Source organism: Cibotium barometz, chromosome 29, assembly GCF_041138505.1.
Source record: "Cibotium barometz isolate CiBa-2024 chromosome 29, ASM4113850v1, whole genome shotgun sequence".
NCBI lineage: Eukaryota > Viridiplantae > Streptophyta > Polypodiopsida > Cyatheales > Cibotiaceae > Cibotium > Cibotium barometz.
The window spans coordinates 13,382,512-13,401,124 of NC_141074.1; the positions used below are offsets into that span (position 1 = coordinate 13,382,512).

At 43.8% G+C, this 18,613-nt stretch overlaps 1 protein-coding gene and 1 pseudogene across 4 annotated transcripts in view; both read right to left on the reverse strand.

Annotated features, from left to right (window-relative positions):
• Positions 1 to 18,613, reverse strand: part of PAS1 (FKBP-type peptidyl-prolyl cis-trans isomerase family protein) — a 148,267-nt gene that overhangs the window by 106,890 nt on the left and 22,764 nt on the right. For all 4 annotated transcript variants that reach the window (XM_086822886.1, XM_086822885.1, XM_086822888.1 and 1 more), the window contains exon 5: positions 17,935 to 18,032. In XM_086822886.1, coding sequence (XP_086679012.1) covers positions 17,935 to 18,032 — 98 coding nt within the window. The remainder of the gene's footprint in view (positions 1 to 17,934; positions 18,033 to 18,613) is intronic.
• LOC147621869 (uncharacterized) lies at positions 5,103 to 7,411 on the reverse strand (annotated as a pseudogene).

Genomic DNA, 18,613 nt, shown 5'->3' on the forward strand with positions numbered 1-18,613 from the left:
CAGTGAAAATGGTGGTGGGTGTCTGCTGACACTCACGAAGATCAGCCAATAATCTCCTCAACCATAAACAATCTATTGTAGGTGAAGACTGCCTTGTACTCAGCCTCACAAGTAGATGTGGCAACAGTGGGTTGCTTTTTGTTCAACCAAGATATGCAAGAACTTCCAAGGAAAAAACAATTCCCACTGGTGGATTGCTTGGTATCATAATCCCTTGCCTCGTATCATAATCACCAATCCAATCTGAATCGTTGTATGCAAAAAGTTGCAAGTTGTCCCCCTTGGGATAGAGCAAACCAAGATTCAAGGTACCCTAAAGATAACGGAAAATGCGTTTGATTGCTTGCCAATGCTTTATGCCTGGGTTGTGCATGAATTTTCTCTACAGAGACACCCCAAAAGATATGTCATGCTTCATGTTACACAAGTAAATGAGGCATCCCACTGCTTGGCTGTAAATGCTGGTCTAAAAGGCTCACCAAAATCAAGCATAGTAAGCCGTACACCTGGTTCTACTAGAGTAGAAATTGGCTTACATTCTTCCATGTGAAACCTTTTTAGCAAACTTTGTATGTACTTAGTTTGCTGCATAACAATGCCATCATCTCTATGCATAATCTATATGCCCAGATAGTAGTAGTGTAAAGGTCCCAAATCTAACATATCAATTTCAAATTTCAAATCAGCCTTGAAATCTGAAATTTGTTCTTTGCTAGTCGGATCAAGGAGGTTCTAAGGGAAAAGAGAGGGCTGTTCCAAACCTGCAAAAAGGTGGACAGCCACCTAAAAAGAGCTTTTGGGAATCCCCAAAGGGAGGTAAAGTTGAAAATACCCCATCCAAGGACATTGGACCCAAGAAGAAAAAGTTTGGCTTGACCTCCGAGCAAAGGGAGCAATATGCAAAAGAGGGGAAATGCTTTTCTTGTGGTAGTAAAGAGCACATGTTTAGGCAATGCCCTACCTGCAATCAAAAGCAAGAGGACAAGCCACCCAAGGCTAATGTGCATGCCATTCCCGATGTACAAGGTAACACTGAGCATGATGGCAAAGAGAGGGTGGTATGCAAAGCTTGGGGACAAATCAAGGATCATCCTACCTTATTCATGTTTGATGATTGTGCAACAGATAACTTCATCTCTACACAGATGGTAGCCGCCTTGGACATAGAGATTGGGGACATGGGACCCCAGATTGAGGCAAAGTCCGCTTTTGTTGGCAAAGAGGTGCAGGTGACTCCTCTTATTGGGAAGATGCGTATACATATATAGGGTTATGTGGATCATGAGCATTTCTTGATTGCTCCTCTCAATGGATGTGATGTATTGCTCGGCAAGCCTTGGCATCATAGGCTTGAGCCCCGCAAAGAATATAAAACCAACAAGATTACTTTTATGCATAAAGACCGCATGCATGTCATTGATGCTGGGAATGAAGTAGATTCCATCCCAGTTCATCCCCCACGTTGCTGCGCCCCTGTTCACCCCTATTCCACCCCTTTCTGGCTTGCCCGCCTGCCCTTTACATCTGTGCCACTCCCTCGCAGGTCTTCTTGAGTAAACGATTGTGTGCGCTACTTGAGTTCCCCCCTGTTTGTTGCATTTCCTGCACCCCCCCCTCCCTCCCTCTCCTTCGCGAGCTTCTGCGCCTCGCTCTCTCTTTGCCTCTCTGCGCCCCCTCCCCCCCCATGTTGTGTGTCGATTCACCCCTGTTCCACCCCTTTCTCGCCTGCCCGCCTGCCCTTTACATGTGTGCCGCTCCCCCCCCCCCAGCCCTCCCTCTCCTTCACCCCCCCTCGCCTGCCCTGCTAGCTTCCCCTTCCCCCTTCGCTGTTGCCCTAGTGCCGCTTGCCTCCCTCTTCTACTGCGCCTTCCCTGCCCCCCCTCCCTTGCACTTGCTGCCGCCTCCCCCCCCCCTCTCCTCTCCACCTCCTGCTGCCTTCAGTCCCCTAACCCTCCCTCCCCCCCCCTTTTTTCCTCTCTTTCTTCTGGTTTTCCCCTTCTTTGCAGGTTGATTCTCAAGTTATTCGGGGCATTCCTCTATTCGGCAGGTCTTAGTTCTTTCTGGTCTTCACCCTCTGGAGGACTCCATGATAGCCGCTCCATCATCCCTGACTGAGACCGCGGTTACTTGCATATCCTTTTCCGAAGCGGACCTTCAAATTCTTGCCAGGATCGTTGCAACATTAGAGGGCTACATCCTGGTTTGCAAGAATGTTGGTAGCCACCCTGTGCGCGGACAACTCAGGGATCTTTTACAGGTGAGCCTCATTGGTGAGCTTGCAAAGATCACAGACATTAACCCTCTGGGGCGTGGATACTACCGGGTGGAGTTTGACTCACCAATGGTGTCAGATTGAGTCATGCAGCTGAGCCCCCTTGCATTGCATACGGTACAGGCCTTCTTTGCGTGGCGGCAGCACGGCCTTGATCCTGCGTTTGACCCTCTGGTTGGTGTGTCGAGCTTCCTAGAGTTTGCCTCCCAGGCCTTAGGAAGGAATATCTTCTTCTCCTCCGATGATTGGTGGTGCCATCGAGAGAGTGATGGAATCCCTCCCCACAACTGCCTCAACCCTTGCACGGGTAGCCGGGATTCCATCCCTCCGCATCTGTGTTGCCTCGCCGGATTGAGTGCCACACGTTATATCTATCCCATGCCTCTGGGGAGACCTCGTCCTTCAACGAGTGGAGTGTTCAGGCCTTCCAGGTCAATGTTTCATTTGCAGGCAGATGGGCCATCTAGCCAGAGCTTGCCCTCGACGTTAGTCCACAAAAGATCTATAAATCAAATAAGATTCTAATCTCTTAGTGGTATACACGTGTCCATATTAGTAACTCAACTTCATGCCATGACTTCTCCATCTCACCCATTGTCTTGCTAATATAGAAGACAGGCCTCATGTATGATTGTTTTGTGCCTTTTTGCAAAAGCACTATACCCACTGCATGCTTTCCAACACTAAGGCTCAAATAGAATGGCTGGCTCCAATTGGGGGCATCATGATTGGAAGAGTTGAAAGCATATCTTTGAGATTCTCAAAGGCATCCTTTTCCACTTGAGTCCTTCACTCCACATAATTGGATCTCGTTGACTAGCCTTTTGCAAAGGGTAAACATGTTCTGTAAGCATATAAAAAGATCTAGACAAATACTTGGTTTTTGAACAAAACTCATAAGCTTCTTGGTTGATCTTGGACTCTCCATTTGTAGTAAGCTCTCCACTTTTGCAGGGTCTGGGGCTATGCCATTTTTAGTCACTTCATGATCCAAAAGTACAACTCAAGCTCTTGCTAACTTGCATTTAGCTGGATTGAGCTGGGCTCCATCTTTATCAAGCCGTTTAAACAGTGCGTCAAGCCTTTCGATGTGTTTCCACCTGTTACTATAAACACAAAAGTCATCCATAAAAATTCTAACAAAAGGTTCAAGATACGGAGCAAGGATCTTGTCCACCTAGCTTTGAAAATTGGCATATACATTGAGAAGTAATCCTATAACAAAATACTCCCCATTGAGTGATAGAACTAGTCTTCTTTTGATCTTTTGGGACTATCCTAATTTGAAAATAGCCACCATCAGAGACTGAGTATCTCTTATGCCTTGCTACTTTTTTCTATCCAATATCTCATCTTGGAAAGGAAGGAGATAGTGATACGTTTTCGTAGCTCCATTGAGGGGTTTGTAATCCACTCAAACTGTCCACTTGTTACCCTTTTTAGGCACAATGACTACGGGGAAACCCATTTTGCATCATCAACAGGTTATATGAAACCAACTTGCAATAACTTAGTGACTTCTACCTCTAAAACCTATATTTGAATAGTCCCTAGTCTTCTCAACTTTTGAGCTACTGGCTTTGGTCCCTCTTTTAACTTAATCTCATAAACCACACTAGAAGTACCTCTCATTTGGTTGTAGTACTTGGAAAAAAGCTTGGAATATTTGTCAAGTGATACTCCATATTGCTCTCTTTCCTCACTAGTTAGATGACTAGCAAGCATCTCCATTAGTTCAGCTTTTAGAATGTTGGGTTTCTCACCTTGAGTACAAGCTTGTTCAGTCGTGTGGCTAGCTATTTCTACTCCACATATGTCTGCTTTAAGCTTCAACAAGCTTTGATCCAATCCTGAATTATCATCAGTCTCATCTGAGGACCCTATAGAATAAGCATTATAACTATCAAAGGAGATTGAATCAACTCCCACATCTAACTCTAGCTTCTCTCCAACTTCCAGAATCTTGCCAGTCTTCAAATCGTATCTTATTCTTTTCTTCTTAGACCTCTCAACAAACAAATCTATGCAACCTCTATACCAATCTTGTCTAGACTTCATAGCAATTAGCCGAGGCCTTTCCAAAATGATGGGGTATGCCCCAACCCCTGCTGGCATGACATGCATATCAATGGCCACTCTTTGTCCAAGAACATTTAACTCCATTCCCTCAATCACACCAAGATATTTCACCTTTGAACTATTGGGCATTTTTACAGCGAAGATAGACTTGCCTATCACTTCCAATCCAATATCATGCACAGATTCTTTAGTCATGACACATACCTGGGCTCCACCGTCTACATAAACTTTACTTACCTTCCTGCCATGAATTGAAACATCAATAATAGGCAAAATATCAGAAACCCTACTCAATTGAACCACATTAGCTTCTGGCACCTTAAACTTAACTCGTCTAGCACTTGTAGGTTTGTGCCATTGTCTTCTTATACCGGAGTTCAATTGTAAAAGCTGACCATAGGTGATACCAGCTTTTTTGTGCTTCACATCAGCCAAGAGACTATAAGGAAATTCCCCTTCACCCAACTGGAAATCATCCATGCCTATCTTTCTTCTTCTAGCTCTAGCTTTCCCCTGCTTGCTAGATTCTGGCTGCTCCATGGTCGCCTTTCCCTTCTCTCTCTTTTTCTTGGCTCTTGCTTCTTTGCTTGCGTCTTTAGACTTGGACCTCTGCATCCTTGTCCTCTTATTGGCTAACACATCAGTCTTATCTTCTTCTTCTATGGCTTCGAGTACATGCACATTACCCAAAGGACCTTGAGGCTATGCTTGTCCTTGCATTGGCACCTGATTCCCATTACCTACATCCCTATTACCTTCTGGCCTTTGAATGATAGGATACACACCTCCTCGCTCTCCTTGGCTGAGAACATTGAGGAGCTATATGGCTTCTGTCTCCACAATTGTAGCATTGAAAGTGCTCCATTTGATTCCTCTGTGGCTTTTCTCCTTGTGGTCTCCTTACTTGGTTTCGAATAACCTGCATAGCAAGATTAAGATTTCCAGTTTGCTCGGTCAATCTTTGAATCTCTTGATGCAGGCCATCTTGTCCTCTGTTTGGCTCCACAATCGTTGGAGCCTCTACACGAAGCTCCCTTTCTACATGCATGTCTACAAGCAAAGGTTCCACTATGTGTCCACATGCTCCATAGTCATATTTTACCTGCATGCCTATTTCTCTTTCCTTTCAAGCTTGTTTTCTCACCTTTTTCTTCCATTGCTTTGTGGCTAATCTGACTGCCTCTGCATAGGTGTCAGGATGCTTAAGCTCCACCTTTTCCTTAATAACTCTGTGTAACAATCCTATAAATGTGTCCTTTTTCAAGAAATCTGGCGGTACTTGATTCTCTCCCAAGACCCTCAAAATCTTTCTCCATACCCCTTCAAATCTACTTACAAAGTCTATAATCTCTTCCTCTTCCCCTTGATACAACCTACTCAGCTCTCTCCAAAGGTCTTCTGGGTTATCAGCCTTCCCATACTTTCTTCTCATAGCATTTCTTAGACTCTCCCGATCACCCTTGTCCTCATTTGCTAGCACATCCTCATACCATTCCCTAGCAGCTCCTTCCAAGAGTAACCCTACCATTCTCAACTTGTAGGACTTATCATCCCGATTGTTACTAAGAGCTGCTAACACTATCCTTCTTAGAAATGTATCCACAATCTCACCCTTCTCTCCTTTGAATAATTCATATCCTGCACCAGCCCTAGGTCTTGAGTTGACTAGCAAGTGGCTTCCAACCTGCTGATCAGAGCTCTAACACAAAGCTTTTCTATCCTCAGTGGGGGCACCAAAACATATGAGACTTCGCCTTTAAACTGAAATGTCTCTATAGCTAGCCAAGTTGCACTGTAAACCACAAGTGGAACCACACTAGACAACCATCAACACACACCGGCACAATTCTCTCACCTCAATCTGAAAGCAGCTTCCTTTGACGTTTAATGATAACTGTACAAGTGAAACCTTGTGATGATGGGAGAAAGCAAGAGAGTTTTCATTTGCATTTGGTACAACACTGAAAGCAAACTAGTTATGCTGAAGTTGACATTATTTATATTTCGAAGTTAGAATATCTAACAAGCCACACTAGTGATGACAACTAGATCAATTGAGATCATCTTCTTCAAAAAACTTAGCATGTAGGATCTCCTTAGGTATATGTGAGGATAGATAAAGGTTTCCCATTCATTTAGGGAGCTTCAGCAGAACAAACCATTCATATTCAGTTCTCAAAGAGCCAAACAACTCCACAATGAATCCCAATACAAACAATATTTTTGACATGTGGTTCAAGAACCAAGGACAAAATCATGGTAGTCGTCTTGATCTCCAAACAAACCAGCACCGGGAACAAGATGAAGTATGTGGTGTTTGTGTTGTCTTATGACCAATCTCAAACCCACCCAAACCATACAATCAAAGTAAAATCTTTTTGAACTCACTCAAACTTGGGGCAATACATCTGAAAACCAACTCACACTTCCCTTGCCTCACTCACTTACAAGGGTACAATGATTTTACAAAGTGATAAAAGAGTTATACAATGATTGTGGTATATGGATTCTACATTTCACACCCCCTCTCAAAAAGACCTGATGATGACAAGACAACACCGCATAATATCCACAACACAAGAAAAACTGACACAAAGCTTGGGATCAGACTTGTTGACTTGTCCTTATTCTGACAAGGCTAGCATATTACTTTTCTCACAAGTATGTTGGGTTCTATGGAGTGATAGAATATAGACAAAAAGAAGTATCCCCTCTCTTTAACCAATACACTATTAAAACCTTGAGATAGGCCCACCTTCCTTTGATTATTAAGCTTTCATCTACCAACTTAGAAAGGATTTAAACAAACCTTAGATAGCAGCACCACTTCTTCTTTCAATTTTCGTTGAATAGGCCTTCTAAAGATCATTGAAGAAGATTTGAAAAGACTGCCTTGTCTTCTTGATGTGCATCGGTGCTCACAGTTGCATTCTCACCCTTTCACACACCTTCCTTTCTCAGCTGAAGCAAGTCTTGGTAATCCTCTAACTCAGCGTCCAAAACTATTGCAGGCTTCTCTGGTTCTACCTCTCCTTCGGCTTCTTCTCGTTGGACCACCATGACCACCTGTCTCTCTTGCACTCCCTCTTCTCTTGGCACAGTCTTAGAAAAGTAGGAGAATGAAGACTTGTAGACGAGATAGGTTCCAAGGCCATGATAAGAAAGCTGATAGTCACCACCGATACAAACTAACAAGGACAGGTTTATCAGACATAGGCTCTCCTTCTTTAAAGCAACGACATCATCTCCACATATATGGCCAGCCCTCTAAAACGACGACCCCTTACCTCCTTTTATAGGCCTTCAAGCCGCTTCCACACAACGTTGTTTCCAACTTCTTCGTACTTGCCATTCTAGCCTTGCTTCTCGCTTCTTCTAGTACCATGATCTTCTGGCCAGCTCGAACGATTACCTTGTTTCCATTCCTAGCAGGGGTTCCCTGCAGTGGCCACCTACACAAGTCTCCAATGAGTGTGGGTTGACGCCTGTCACCATCACGATGCTCCATGCAGAAAGGTTATTTATTTTTTTCAATTTACTTGAATAAATATTAGCTCCCAAATAACCTTTGTCCCTTATGCCTATACATTGACCCATCAGTTGGTTAGACCAACATTAGTTCCCACTTAGCATAAATGAGCGTTGGGCCTTGAAGCTTATGATAATCACATTACATGATTAAATACTTCTAAAGTTGGGTGTCTCAAGGCATCCCATCATAAGTGCGAAGTATTTTTATTCCTTCTTTCCACGGAAAGCCATATGCCTCACTCATCATATGCATCCTTTAAAAGGATTCCAAGTGCCATAGTCCTTTGCATGAGGTTGCCATTTCCCCACCATCAACGGGTATATCAATTGCCATTCTTAACCCCTACATCCCTTCATCATTTTCTTCTTTCAAGTGTAAACTGCATCCCAAGTTGAGTAAGAAGAGAAAGCATATGCTGATTTCATCTTTTCCCAAGCTTAGACAAAAGTGTAGGCATTGCATATGCTCACTTATAGTAGTGCTACGTCTGAACACAAGAGCACTTTTTCCCATATGGTTTTTCTCCTTGGATATCAAGTGTGAAAGGACACTATCCATATAACTTTTGTACTTGGATATTATATGGATGTGACTCACATGCAAGGGTTGACTTGCATTTGTGATCAACACCACACTGTCTTGCTCAGTTTCACAGAGAGGGTGCGGAGTGACTGGCTCGCTTCAAAGCAGACCCAGGCATGTTCTTCAGGGAGCTGTGGACACCTCCTTCATTGATGTATACCATTTTATACCCCCAGTATGGTACAGGATGGAGCTAGCTAGGTTGCATATCATGATTGTATACTCCATGCATATAGCTTTGCATTCTCCTAGTAGTAGAGCTCCATCCCCTCCCACACTCATTGTACTTATTGCACACCCAGATTCAGCTTTTTAGTTCAGTACTTTTTCATTTTGTTGGGATGACAGAGGATACCCCATACAGGTACACCGATTTGTCTCATAGGCCGAGTTCGGTCTTTTGGATGACGTTAATAAAATCTTTCTTTCTTTCTTTCTTTCTCTCTCTTTGTGTGAGCTTCCTGTTTCTACAGCTAACCCTAATCTGCAGGAAACCCTGTTGTGTGTGTGAGTTCCAACTATGGGTATCAGAGCATTCCTGCTTTCCTGCTTCTTCCGGCAGTAGGACTCTATCGACAGTCCCGTCCGGCGCTCTTATCTCCGTTCCCTCTTCCGTTGGTGGAAAGTCTGACAAAGGGGATGCAAACAAGACTAAAAGGAAGGGAAAATGTCACTACTGCTATAAGCCTGGCTACTACATCAATGAATGTAGAAAGCGGATTGCAAAAGAGAAGAAAGATGCAGGCAATGTAGTAGGAGACTCTTCTGATGACAAAGCAGAGCAATTGGCTAATGTAATTCAAGAAGAGTATACTTTTTTGGTCACATGCATTAGTAACACACCAAGTGCTCTAGGAAATGATATGTCTTGCGTTGCATCCCACAGATAGCATGTATCATGGTATTTTGATAGTGGTGCTTCGAGCCAAATCTTTTCATGCAAAGATGTATTTCAGTACTTGGTTTATGCTTCTAATGGCCGCATTGTATCGTGTGCAGATCATACCACTTATCTAGTAAAGGGAATTGGCAATGTCATACTTGTTGTGGCCAACGGTGGAAATATATGTATGACAAAAGTGTTGTATGTTCAAGGGATAAAGAAAAATCTTCTCTTCATCTTAGCCATAAACGACCAAGGTTTAAAGGTTGAATTTGAAGATGGGAAGTGTTTGGTGAAAGACCCATCAAAAGGTTATGAAATAGTCACTTCCGAAACACGATACAATAGCGTGTATAAGCTGGACAGCTATGACAAGCGTACTTATGATGCACATATAGTGGCTGCCTACATTCCTGCTATGCATGATGCAGAGCTTTGGCATGCTTGTTTTGGGCATGTAAATTTTCGGAGTTGTAGCAAGTTCGAATAGACACAACAAAGGCCAACAAGGAGATTGCATTTTTTTTCTGCGAATGAGGGAATGCCCCTTTTTATACAACTTTGCCTTATGGGATAACTCACACACCCCACTCACATAAAGTATACAGGTTACACAAAGCAATGTATGGGTTAAGCAAGCTCCAAGAGCTTGGTATGAAAAATACATGCTCATCTAACTAGTCAGGGTTATGTGAATAGTGCAGCTGAAAATACATTGTATGTGAAGAAAATTGGTGCCGATATTCTCATAGTCATCTTGTATGTAAATGAATTAATTTTAAGCACCAATTGCTCCGTAGCAAGAGCAGATGCTAAGAGCTGCTAAAGGGTGTGTTTCGGATGCAATTCAATGCCCGAACAGCAAGCTGGTTGCAACCCGGAGCGAAACTTCCTTTTCTTTTCATCTTCGGAGAGTTGCATAAAGGGAGTAATCTCAAGCAAGACTTTCCAAAATTTGTTGACATATCGTTATCTTTTTGCTCAAGTCTATCCCACTTTTGTGTGAGTGTTTGCTCCGCATTAGGAGGCAAAATTAGACATAAAATCTGTCCTTGAACTCTTTCCAAGTACAAATGGGATCTTTGGTAGTCTTTTCAGTGATCCACCAATGGGCAGTTGTCCCCTTCAAAAGCATGCTTGCATGACGAATTTTAGACTTCTCAATGAAGTCCTCATCACTAAAAGCAATGTCAAACTGAGCCATGAAAGCAAGCACTTTGGAGGCATCATACTCTCCATGAAAGGTATCAAACTTCACGGACTTGTCTCTTGCCTTAAACTCTTTGAGCTTTTTGGGATGTGATTCATGTTCTTCCCTCTTTCTCTTTCCCCTATCCAACGGGGCAGCCCTCTCTGCATGGGCTTCATAAGCAACCAAAGATGTTTCACGAGGTACCGTGGCATGTGCTCTATGAATTTGTGGCCCACAAGCATGTGACTTCCCTGAATGATGCAATGTCTCTCTACAAGACAACTCAATGGGCAATGTCTTTCGGCTTGCATGCCAACCACTCGCTCGATGATAAACATGCTTTGAATCGACAAGGCCATCATGTCGCCCACTAGCTCCAACATGCACATATTTGTTTCCTTCTGTCCCATGAGAAGTAGATGCATGGCGAGAAGTCACGGATACTTCTTCTTTATGTATAAAAGACCTCAACCGTTGAGATGCTAGGTCTCCATGGTTCAAACGAGGTGGATTCTTGAGCATTAACTCCCCATCCTCTCCTTCTTTGAGATCACCCTTTCGGATGAGATAGGAGAGTGCCAACTCCCTTGGCTTCTTGCCCACTTCACGAACCATAGACTCAAAGGTCATATCCACCATAGCATCAGCTTTCCTTGCTTCAATGACACTTTGTACATGGAGATCTTCATGCAAAAATTTCAGCTCTTGCTCCTTTGCCTGCAAAAGCTTCTTCATGTGTTCCAATTCAGCCCTCAATGCATTGGGCTCATCCTCATGCATAGGCTCTTTTCCACAGGATGGCTATCCCTTCAAAGCACTGTCATAAGTTCTCTCAAGAGACTTGTGCCTTCCATGCAATGCATCGGAATCGTGAGAGTCACCCGATTGACCTCTCGAATTCGGCACTTCCAAAGGGTTGCCTTGGCTGTCCGTTGAGTCAAGTGTCTATGTTTGCTTCCAATCTCAAAACACCGTGTCTCCTCTTGAGAAAGAGAGACAACCGGGCTCTGATACCAATGTAGCCGCTCCCTACAGGAGGCCTACAAATCGGAATATAAAATACACATTTTTAGATCACTTAACTAATACAAACGATGAACAATATTTGCAACATTAAAACTGGAAATGACAAAGAACACTTGACACCATCACTGGGGCCGGAAAGGCCGGCCCCCCCTCAATACAGTTTGTATTTCTTGGAGTATTTATATGTACAAGTGTTCACGGGCCCCATGGCCAGATTTCTCCATAACATGGAGTGAATACAATTGAAAAACAATAAGATTTTTGTCAATGAAAAATCAGTTGTCGGTGTAGACCAAATCACAAGCAGTCTCCCACCTTCACTAGGTGAACACCCGCCCCTCACTGGTCTTTCGGGACCGTGCACCAACAGGCACGCCCGTACTAACGCCTAGCAGAGTGAAACACCGTGGAGAGAGTAATACCTAGTGCTCCAAAGTTAGCTTTGCTCCCAGTTTTCCTCATACCCCAATGACCTTCACCGGCTCCTCTAAATGAGAGGACGCGGTCAAGGTACTCACGGGAAAGATCACCATCCCGCTAGCCTTCCATGGTGAAGGCAACTAGGGATGATGCTTGCCTACACAGGACTTGTGAAAACAACATTTAATTTTAATATTATCTGAATTTGAAAATATAGAAACAAATACCTGATGAAGATTCAAATTGGGTTGTAAAGTGAGGAGACTGGCCTTCCCTTTAATGTAATCTTGGTCGGTGGCAAACAGCAGCCTGCTTGGTCCTGATGACGAGCACAAGAGCAGTAACAACCGGGTACTAATGGCAGGTACAGAAGCTGCAGCCAGCAGGTACAAGGGCGGGTACAGATGCAGCAACAGCCAAGTGGGTGTGCGAAGGCGGATTTGCAGCAGGCGGGTACAAAATTGTAGCAGGCGGGCAGTCCAACTGGAGACGGGTATATAGGCAGCCCGGTAAACAGGTGTTGTAGGCGGATACTGAGCAGCAGGCGGGTACAGAACAGCAGGCGGACTCGAGCTGGAGGCGGGTACAGATGCACCCAATCGGGTGTGAGAAGACGGGTTCAGGGCAGCAGCCAGGTGGGTGTGAGAAGGCACCTACTTTCCATCAACCATCCCCACACCACCAACCACACATGGAGGAAATTTTTCCCATGCAGTTCTAGTCTAAAATATTAAGCCTTAATCAATGGAAAATTCTTGGGCACCCACATTGGAAGGTGCCCAGCCATACATTTAAATATGCGTGAACACCCAACCTTATAAATACTAAGGTTTACACTACTGTATAGATTTAACATTTGAAAAGGGCCAAAAAGGCAATACTTACTACCTATTCACACGCCACATCAACTCGTCAGCAAACAGCACACCCTGTGCACATGTAATGGACGAAATCTCCCTTTCATGAAACTTGTACAAGAATTTCTTGTCGGGCACAAAATTGGCACGACAGAAATATGAAGTCTTGGTCTTTCTATGGATTGACATCCCATAGGAAAAACACAAATCCTAGCACAGGCCTTCCTATGGAGTGACAATCCCATAGATAAAGCTCGGCACAAATATCAGTCCTACCATGGAGTGACAGTCCCATGGGTAAGACTTAATCCTAGTCATGCACGGGTGGCAGGAAACAGGCTCCCGTCCATATGGCACAATACTCGTCACGCACGAGTGGCACAAAACTAGTTCTCGTCCATATGACACAAGATGACTGACCCTTTCACATGGGGCACTGGCCTGGCCACATGTGAACATGGTATAAATTTGGCCGCTCTATGGAGTGACAGTCCCATAGAAGTGATTCCAGAAATGGAGATGGACCAAATGGTGACACATAGGAACTCACAATCTCCACGTCGCCCTAGCATATAGGAAACTCATGGCTTAAATCCCCACATGTGAAGTGTTAAACACCATGACCTATGTTTTCCCAAGGTTAACTATCAAATACCACTGCTCACAAAAGGTCTATAGCACATCTAGGTGTCTCTGGAGGCCTTCCCTAAATTCTGAAATCAACACAATGTCATCAGCATATAGCAATATGATCAAGAAGCACAGTACCTGCCCTCCAACTCTATCAGTGAAGTCCGAGATCTCATCCATGTAGAGGCCAAAGAGTGTAGGTGAGAGCGGGCATCCCTGTTTCATCCCAATATCACTGGTGATCAGATCAGATAATCCACCACCTGGAGCCCTAACCCTCCCTATCACCGATTCATACAATGCCATCACTCCCCAAATGATCTCCTCGGTGAAACCCGACGTCCTACAGCCGGTGGAAGAGGCGAGCACATGGAACCATAATAAATGGGCGAGACAAAACAATCTCATAAATATCTATGCCTGTGAGTGATTCTTATTTTATGTTACACACTTGAGCCCACCTCTCCTCCAAGGTGTGTGGTCAGAGTACGAATACAGAGTGCAAGTGGTAGAGTGGACTAACACCTTGTTGGCAAGGGACTTATGTCTATGCCAAGGGTCATGTGGACTGACACCTTGTTGGCATGGGACTATGTCTACGCCAAGTGTCAGTAGACTAGAATTTGTTATGTTGGGGACTTGACGTCTGCGCTTAGATCCAGTGGACGTTCTACATCCACATGCACGGTCAATCGGTCATCTATTTCTTGGCCTGGTCTTTGCATGTGTAAGCATGGAAGCGAGTGGAGAGTAGCATGGGTTTGACGTCAATGTAACTCGCCCAGGAAGCGCGAAAGTGGGCGTGCATCACTTGACCATGTGCATAATTAAACATTTCAGTGTTTAATCACAACCATTAAACAATCCACAAAGCTGAAAATAAAAGTTGCACATATAACACCGCATAGAGGCCGGAATGGGCCAACCCCCCCCTTTGGAGTATTTCATTATCCAAGGAGAAATATAACATGTATAGAAATTTGAGGGCCTTACACTCCCCATGGGAGATGCCGGATTATCCATATACAACCATAAACCTCTCCTTCATCCAATATGGGTCCTTCCATAGGCACAAAAACATGTATAACAGCCCACATGGCTGTTCCATACGCGCATAAACTTGTGTGACAGCCCATATGGCTCTTCCACGAGCACATAAACCTGTAAACCAGCCTATGTGGCTCATCCATGAATTCATAAACCTGTAAACCAGCCCATGTGGCTCATTCATGAGCTCATAAACCTGTATAACAGCCTGTATGTCGCATAAATTTCAGCAAGCTTTAGGACTGTTTTGCTAAAAAACAGCCATCCGAGATGTGCAAGATGGTGTAGAGTAGTGAAAATCATCTTCCCCAAGCTGGATATAGCCATGGTGGGCTTAAAAATGAAGAGAAATGGAGAAAATCAGAGTTTTCAGCCTCCAAAAATGTGCTTGAAGCTCAAACTCCAAGGAGGAGTTACTCGTTCCCCAATCCCCACTGTCACGTCAAACGCACGCTACTCTCCACTGGCTTCTATGCTTACACATGCAAAGACCAAGCCGAGATGTAGAAGACCGATTGACCATGCACGCGGATGTAGAATGTCCACTGGATCTAAGCGCAGACGTCAAGTCCTCAACATAACAGATTCTAGTCTACTGACACTTGGCGTAGACATAGTCCCCTACCAACAAGGTATCAGTCCACATGACCCTTGGCGTAGACATAAGTCCCCTACCAACAAGGTGTTAGTCCACTCTACCATTTGCACTCCGTGTTCATACTCTGACCACACACCTTGGAGGAGAGGTGGACTCAAGTGTGTAACATAAAATAAGAATCACTCACAGGCATAGATATCTTGGTGCTCCATAAACATTTTTGCTACACATAGTTTATAGGCATTTTGGCCACCAATAGTTTTACAAGCATTTCAGTCGCCAAAAGAAATCCTCAATCCATGAGATAACCATGAGTTTCATGAGTCCAATGCATCCCAAATAAAGGGAGCCAAAAGCATAATCCATCCCAATAAAGGGAGGCATAGAAAAGAATTCATCCCATTAAAGGGAGCCATAAGTCCATAAAGCCATCAAACTGAAGAATGCAATGCCATGTGTAGAGCTGAATTGACAAGTGTGAGGACACTTGTCTCACTTTTATCCTCTTATATGCCACATGTCCCAAATCCAAAGGCCAAAAATTCCACAATCTTCAGCTCTAAAAATATCCCAGATGATAGCTAGATTCACATCGGCGCTTTGGCAATACTCGATCTTTGTCGAATTCCGGAGGTAATAACGCGAACGAAAATTCCATTGGAGATTGCCCAAAATAGCAACTTTCCCTAAAATTTAGGAGATGATCTCTTTGTGTTCCACCACATGAGAAATACATGTAAGCACCATGTAGAAACCTGTTTCATTGCTCGATCTCCCCCAAATCCTCAACGGTTCGCCATACGTACCTTCCACTTGACACTTGAACTCCAAAACCCATTTATGTGTTCAAGAAAGCGTCTCGAGTGCCTGGACCATGCTACGAACACTTGGTCCTCTGTACATATGAAACTCTTATCCCAAAATCGGTTGCCATTTGCAAACACCTTCCAGCTTTAGGTCGAAGTAACGATGATAGAATACTCCATGGCACTCAGCTGCAATTAAGATTTCTGTAAATTAGGGTTTCAACTGAATTAGGGTTTTTGAAAATTATAGTTGAACCCACAAAGTCTTCCCCATCCAAACCAGTTATAAGCCTTGTCATTTGCAATACCCTAGAGGTTCATCTGCCGTCCAGAACCACTCCTGAGCTCGAAGCTCAGTAGGACGAGACCCCAATCATGGAAAAGAAGCTCCTTAAGTGTCGTGGCACTTTAGCTGCACACCTTGTTGTAGTCTTGTTTGACCGCAACAGTAACGGGGACGCCATTTCTAAGCTGCTTGCCCACCAAGCTAGTTTGAATTTGCCACTAGTAGATAGGACAATCACCGAATTTAGCAAATGGAATGGGTCTACAGATTAAGCCCATTGCCCATTAGCGCTGACACTTGCAAGCGCCCTAGAGATTCATCCGCTGTCTAGAATCACTCCTGAGCTCAAAGCTCAGCAGGACGAGACCCCAATCATGGAAAAGAAGCTCCGTAAGTGTCGTGGCACTTTAACTGGACACCCTGTTGTAGTCTTGTTTGACTGCAGCAGCCGGGGACGTCATTTCTAAGCTGCTTGCCCACCAAGCTAGTTTGGATTTGCCACCAGTAGATAGGACAATCACCGAATTTAGTCAATGGAATGGATCTACAGGTTAAGCGCATTGCCCAAAAGGCAACATTGGTATTTCCTCAAGTGGAGTTTACACACGATTTCTTAGTCACACCCTTGATTGGTGCTGACGTGATTTTGGGTGTAAAATACACACTACAGGTTGACTTGGATGATAACTTTTTGTACGTCACAAAGATTTTACCAAACTTGGATGCACCCTACATGATCTACATACACTGGAGTCATCACCCATCAATAGGATATACACCTTCTCTCCACTCTTAAACATAAGAAACTGATTAAATGCCACTTGATTCCAAGTAAAGGGCTATTATTTACTGGAATGTTGAATGTAAAAACAGGTATGTAGAGCTAACTTTGAGATTAGTTACGCCAGCCAAATCACTGCCCACACAAGCAGCGTACTGAAACAGTTCAAAGTTGCATTGGGAATCACATGAGGGAAAATCATACTGGTAGAGAATTGCCTGATTGTTTTCCAGATTGAGACACAAGATATCATGTGTGTCCCCCATCGAATCTTTGAATAAATACCAAATTGGCCTCACTACCTGTAAGAAAGTCTTACTAGAGGGGCCCAAGATAGTCTCATTACATAATAAGAATCTACCCTCTCCAATCCATCAAAACAAACATGCACAAACAGATAATCTACAGAATAGTATATGCTATAGTTATTAGAGTAGCAATACAAGGGGTGATAAAAAAAAGGAGCACGAAAGACAAAGCACATTATACTGATAACAAGATTACATGAGTATATCTGGCGTCACGGTCCCTTTCTTACTAATAGTGGTGGCAAGCCCACCTGGCACTACAAACCACCTGTGTGGTTGTTTCCCCCTCCCCCCATTGTATGAGATAGCCTCCTCCTCCCAAAGCGTCCAGCCGGAGGAGAAGAGCATCCTCCCTTTTATGTATCTGGATTCCCGCTTCACATTTGGGGATGAGTTTGTATTTAGCCGCTTCCCATTTGGGGATGAGTTTGTATTTAGCCATCATGGCCGTTTTATCGGTAACTAATAGAAGGATCCTTTTCCCGAGAAAAAAGAAAAGATTACATCAGGATACACCACATAAAATGTAATAAATGGGGAGTGTTTCTGCTGTCATCTTAACAACGTGTTCAGTAAAAAGCATCATGCAAATAAACTTCAAAATGCATATACTGGAAGACCAGATCTGATTTTACCATTGCAACTTCACCCTTAGCCATCGTAGGTATACCCTCTTCCCAGCCTCGAATCATTTTGCTCTTCCCCATAACTAACTTTTTAGGTACACCTCTTCCTGTGCACAGAAACACCATCCAGAAGTCAAGCAAAGCACTATAAAAAAACCAATAAGGTGACTCGCACCTCCACAGTCATGCATGTTTATCCTAGACACACATATAAGGGCAAGCAATCCCTAGCTCTAATCCTGCTAGTTTTGTCTTTATTGTTATGTTTTAAACAACTAACCTCATGCAGCTCAACTTCAGTTTACTCATTTGATAGCCCTAGATTGTAGACTAAGTGATGCAATCAAATTAAGGAACAAAGCATAGGAAGCACAAAGTGCAAGGCATATGACAAAAGCTCTAAAAACTCTAATTGACTTTCATGCAATATGTGTTTGTTATCCACATTTGGGTGCACACCTGTAAATTGGTTAGACTTGCCCACGTTTAGGTGTATACCCGTGGAATCCCACATTCGGGTAGATACTTGTGGAGAGGCACATTGGGGTGTATGCCTGTGCCTGAGTACAGATTGTTGGAATACAAGCTTGGAAGATGGGAGATGTCCAGTCAACTGTGTTTATACATTGATCATATTTGCGTGGGCATGAAATGCACCCATGAAACTGTCTTTCAATGTGGCCATAGC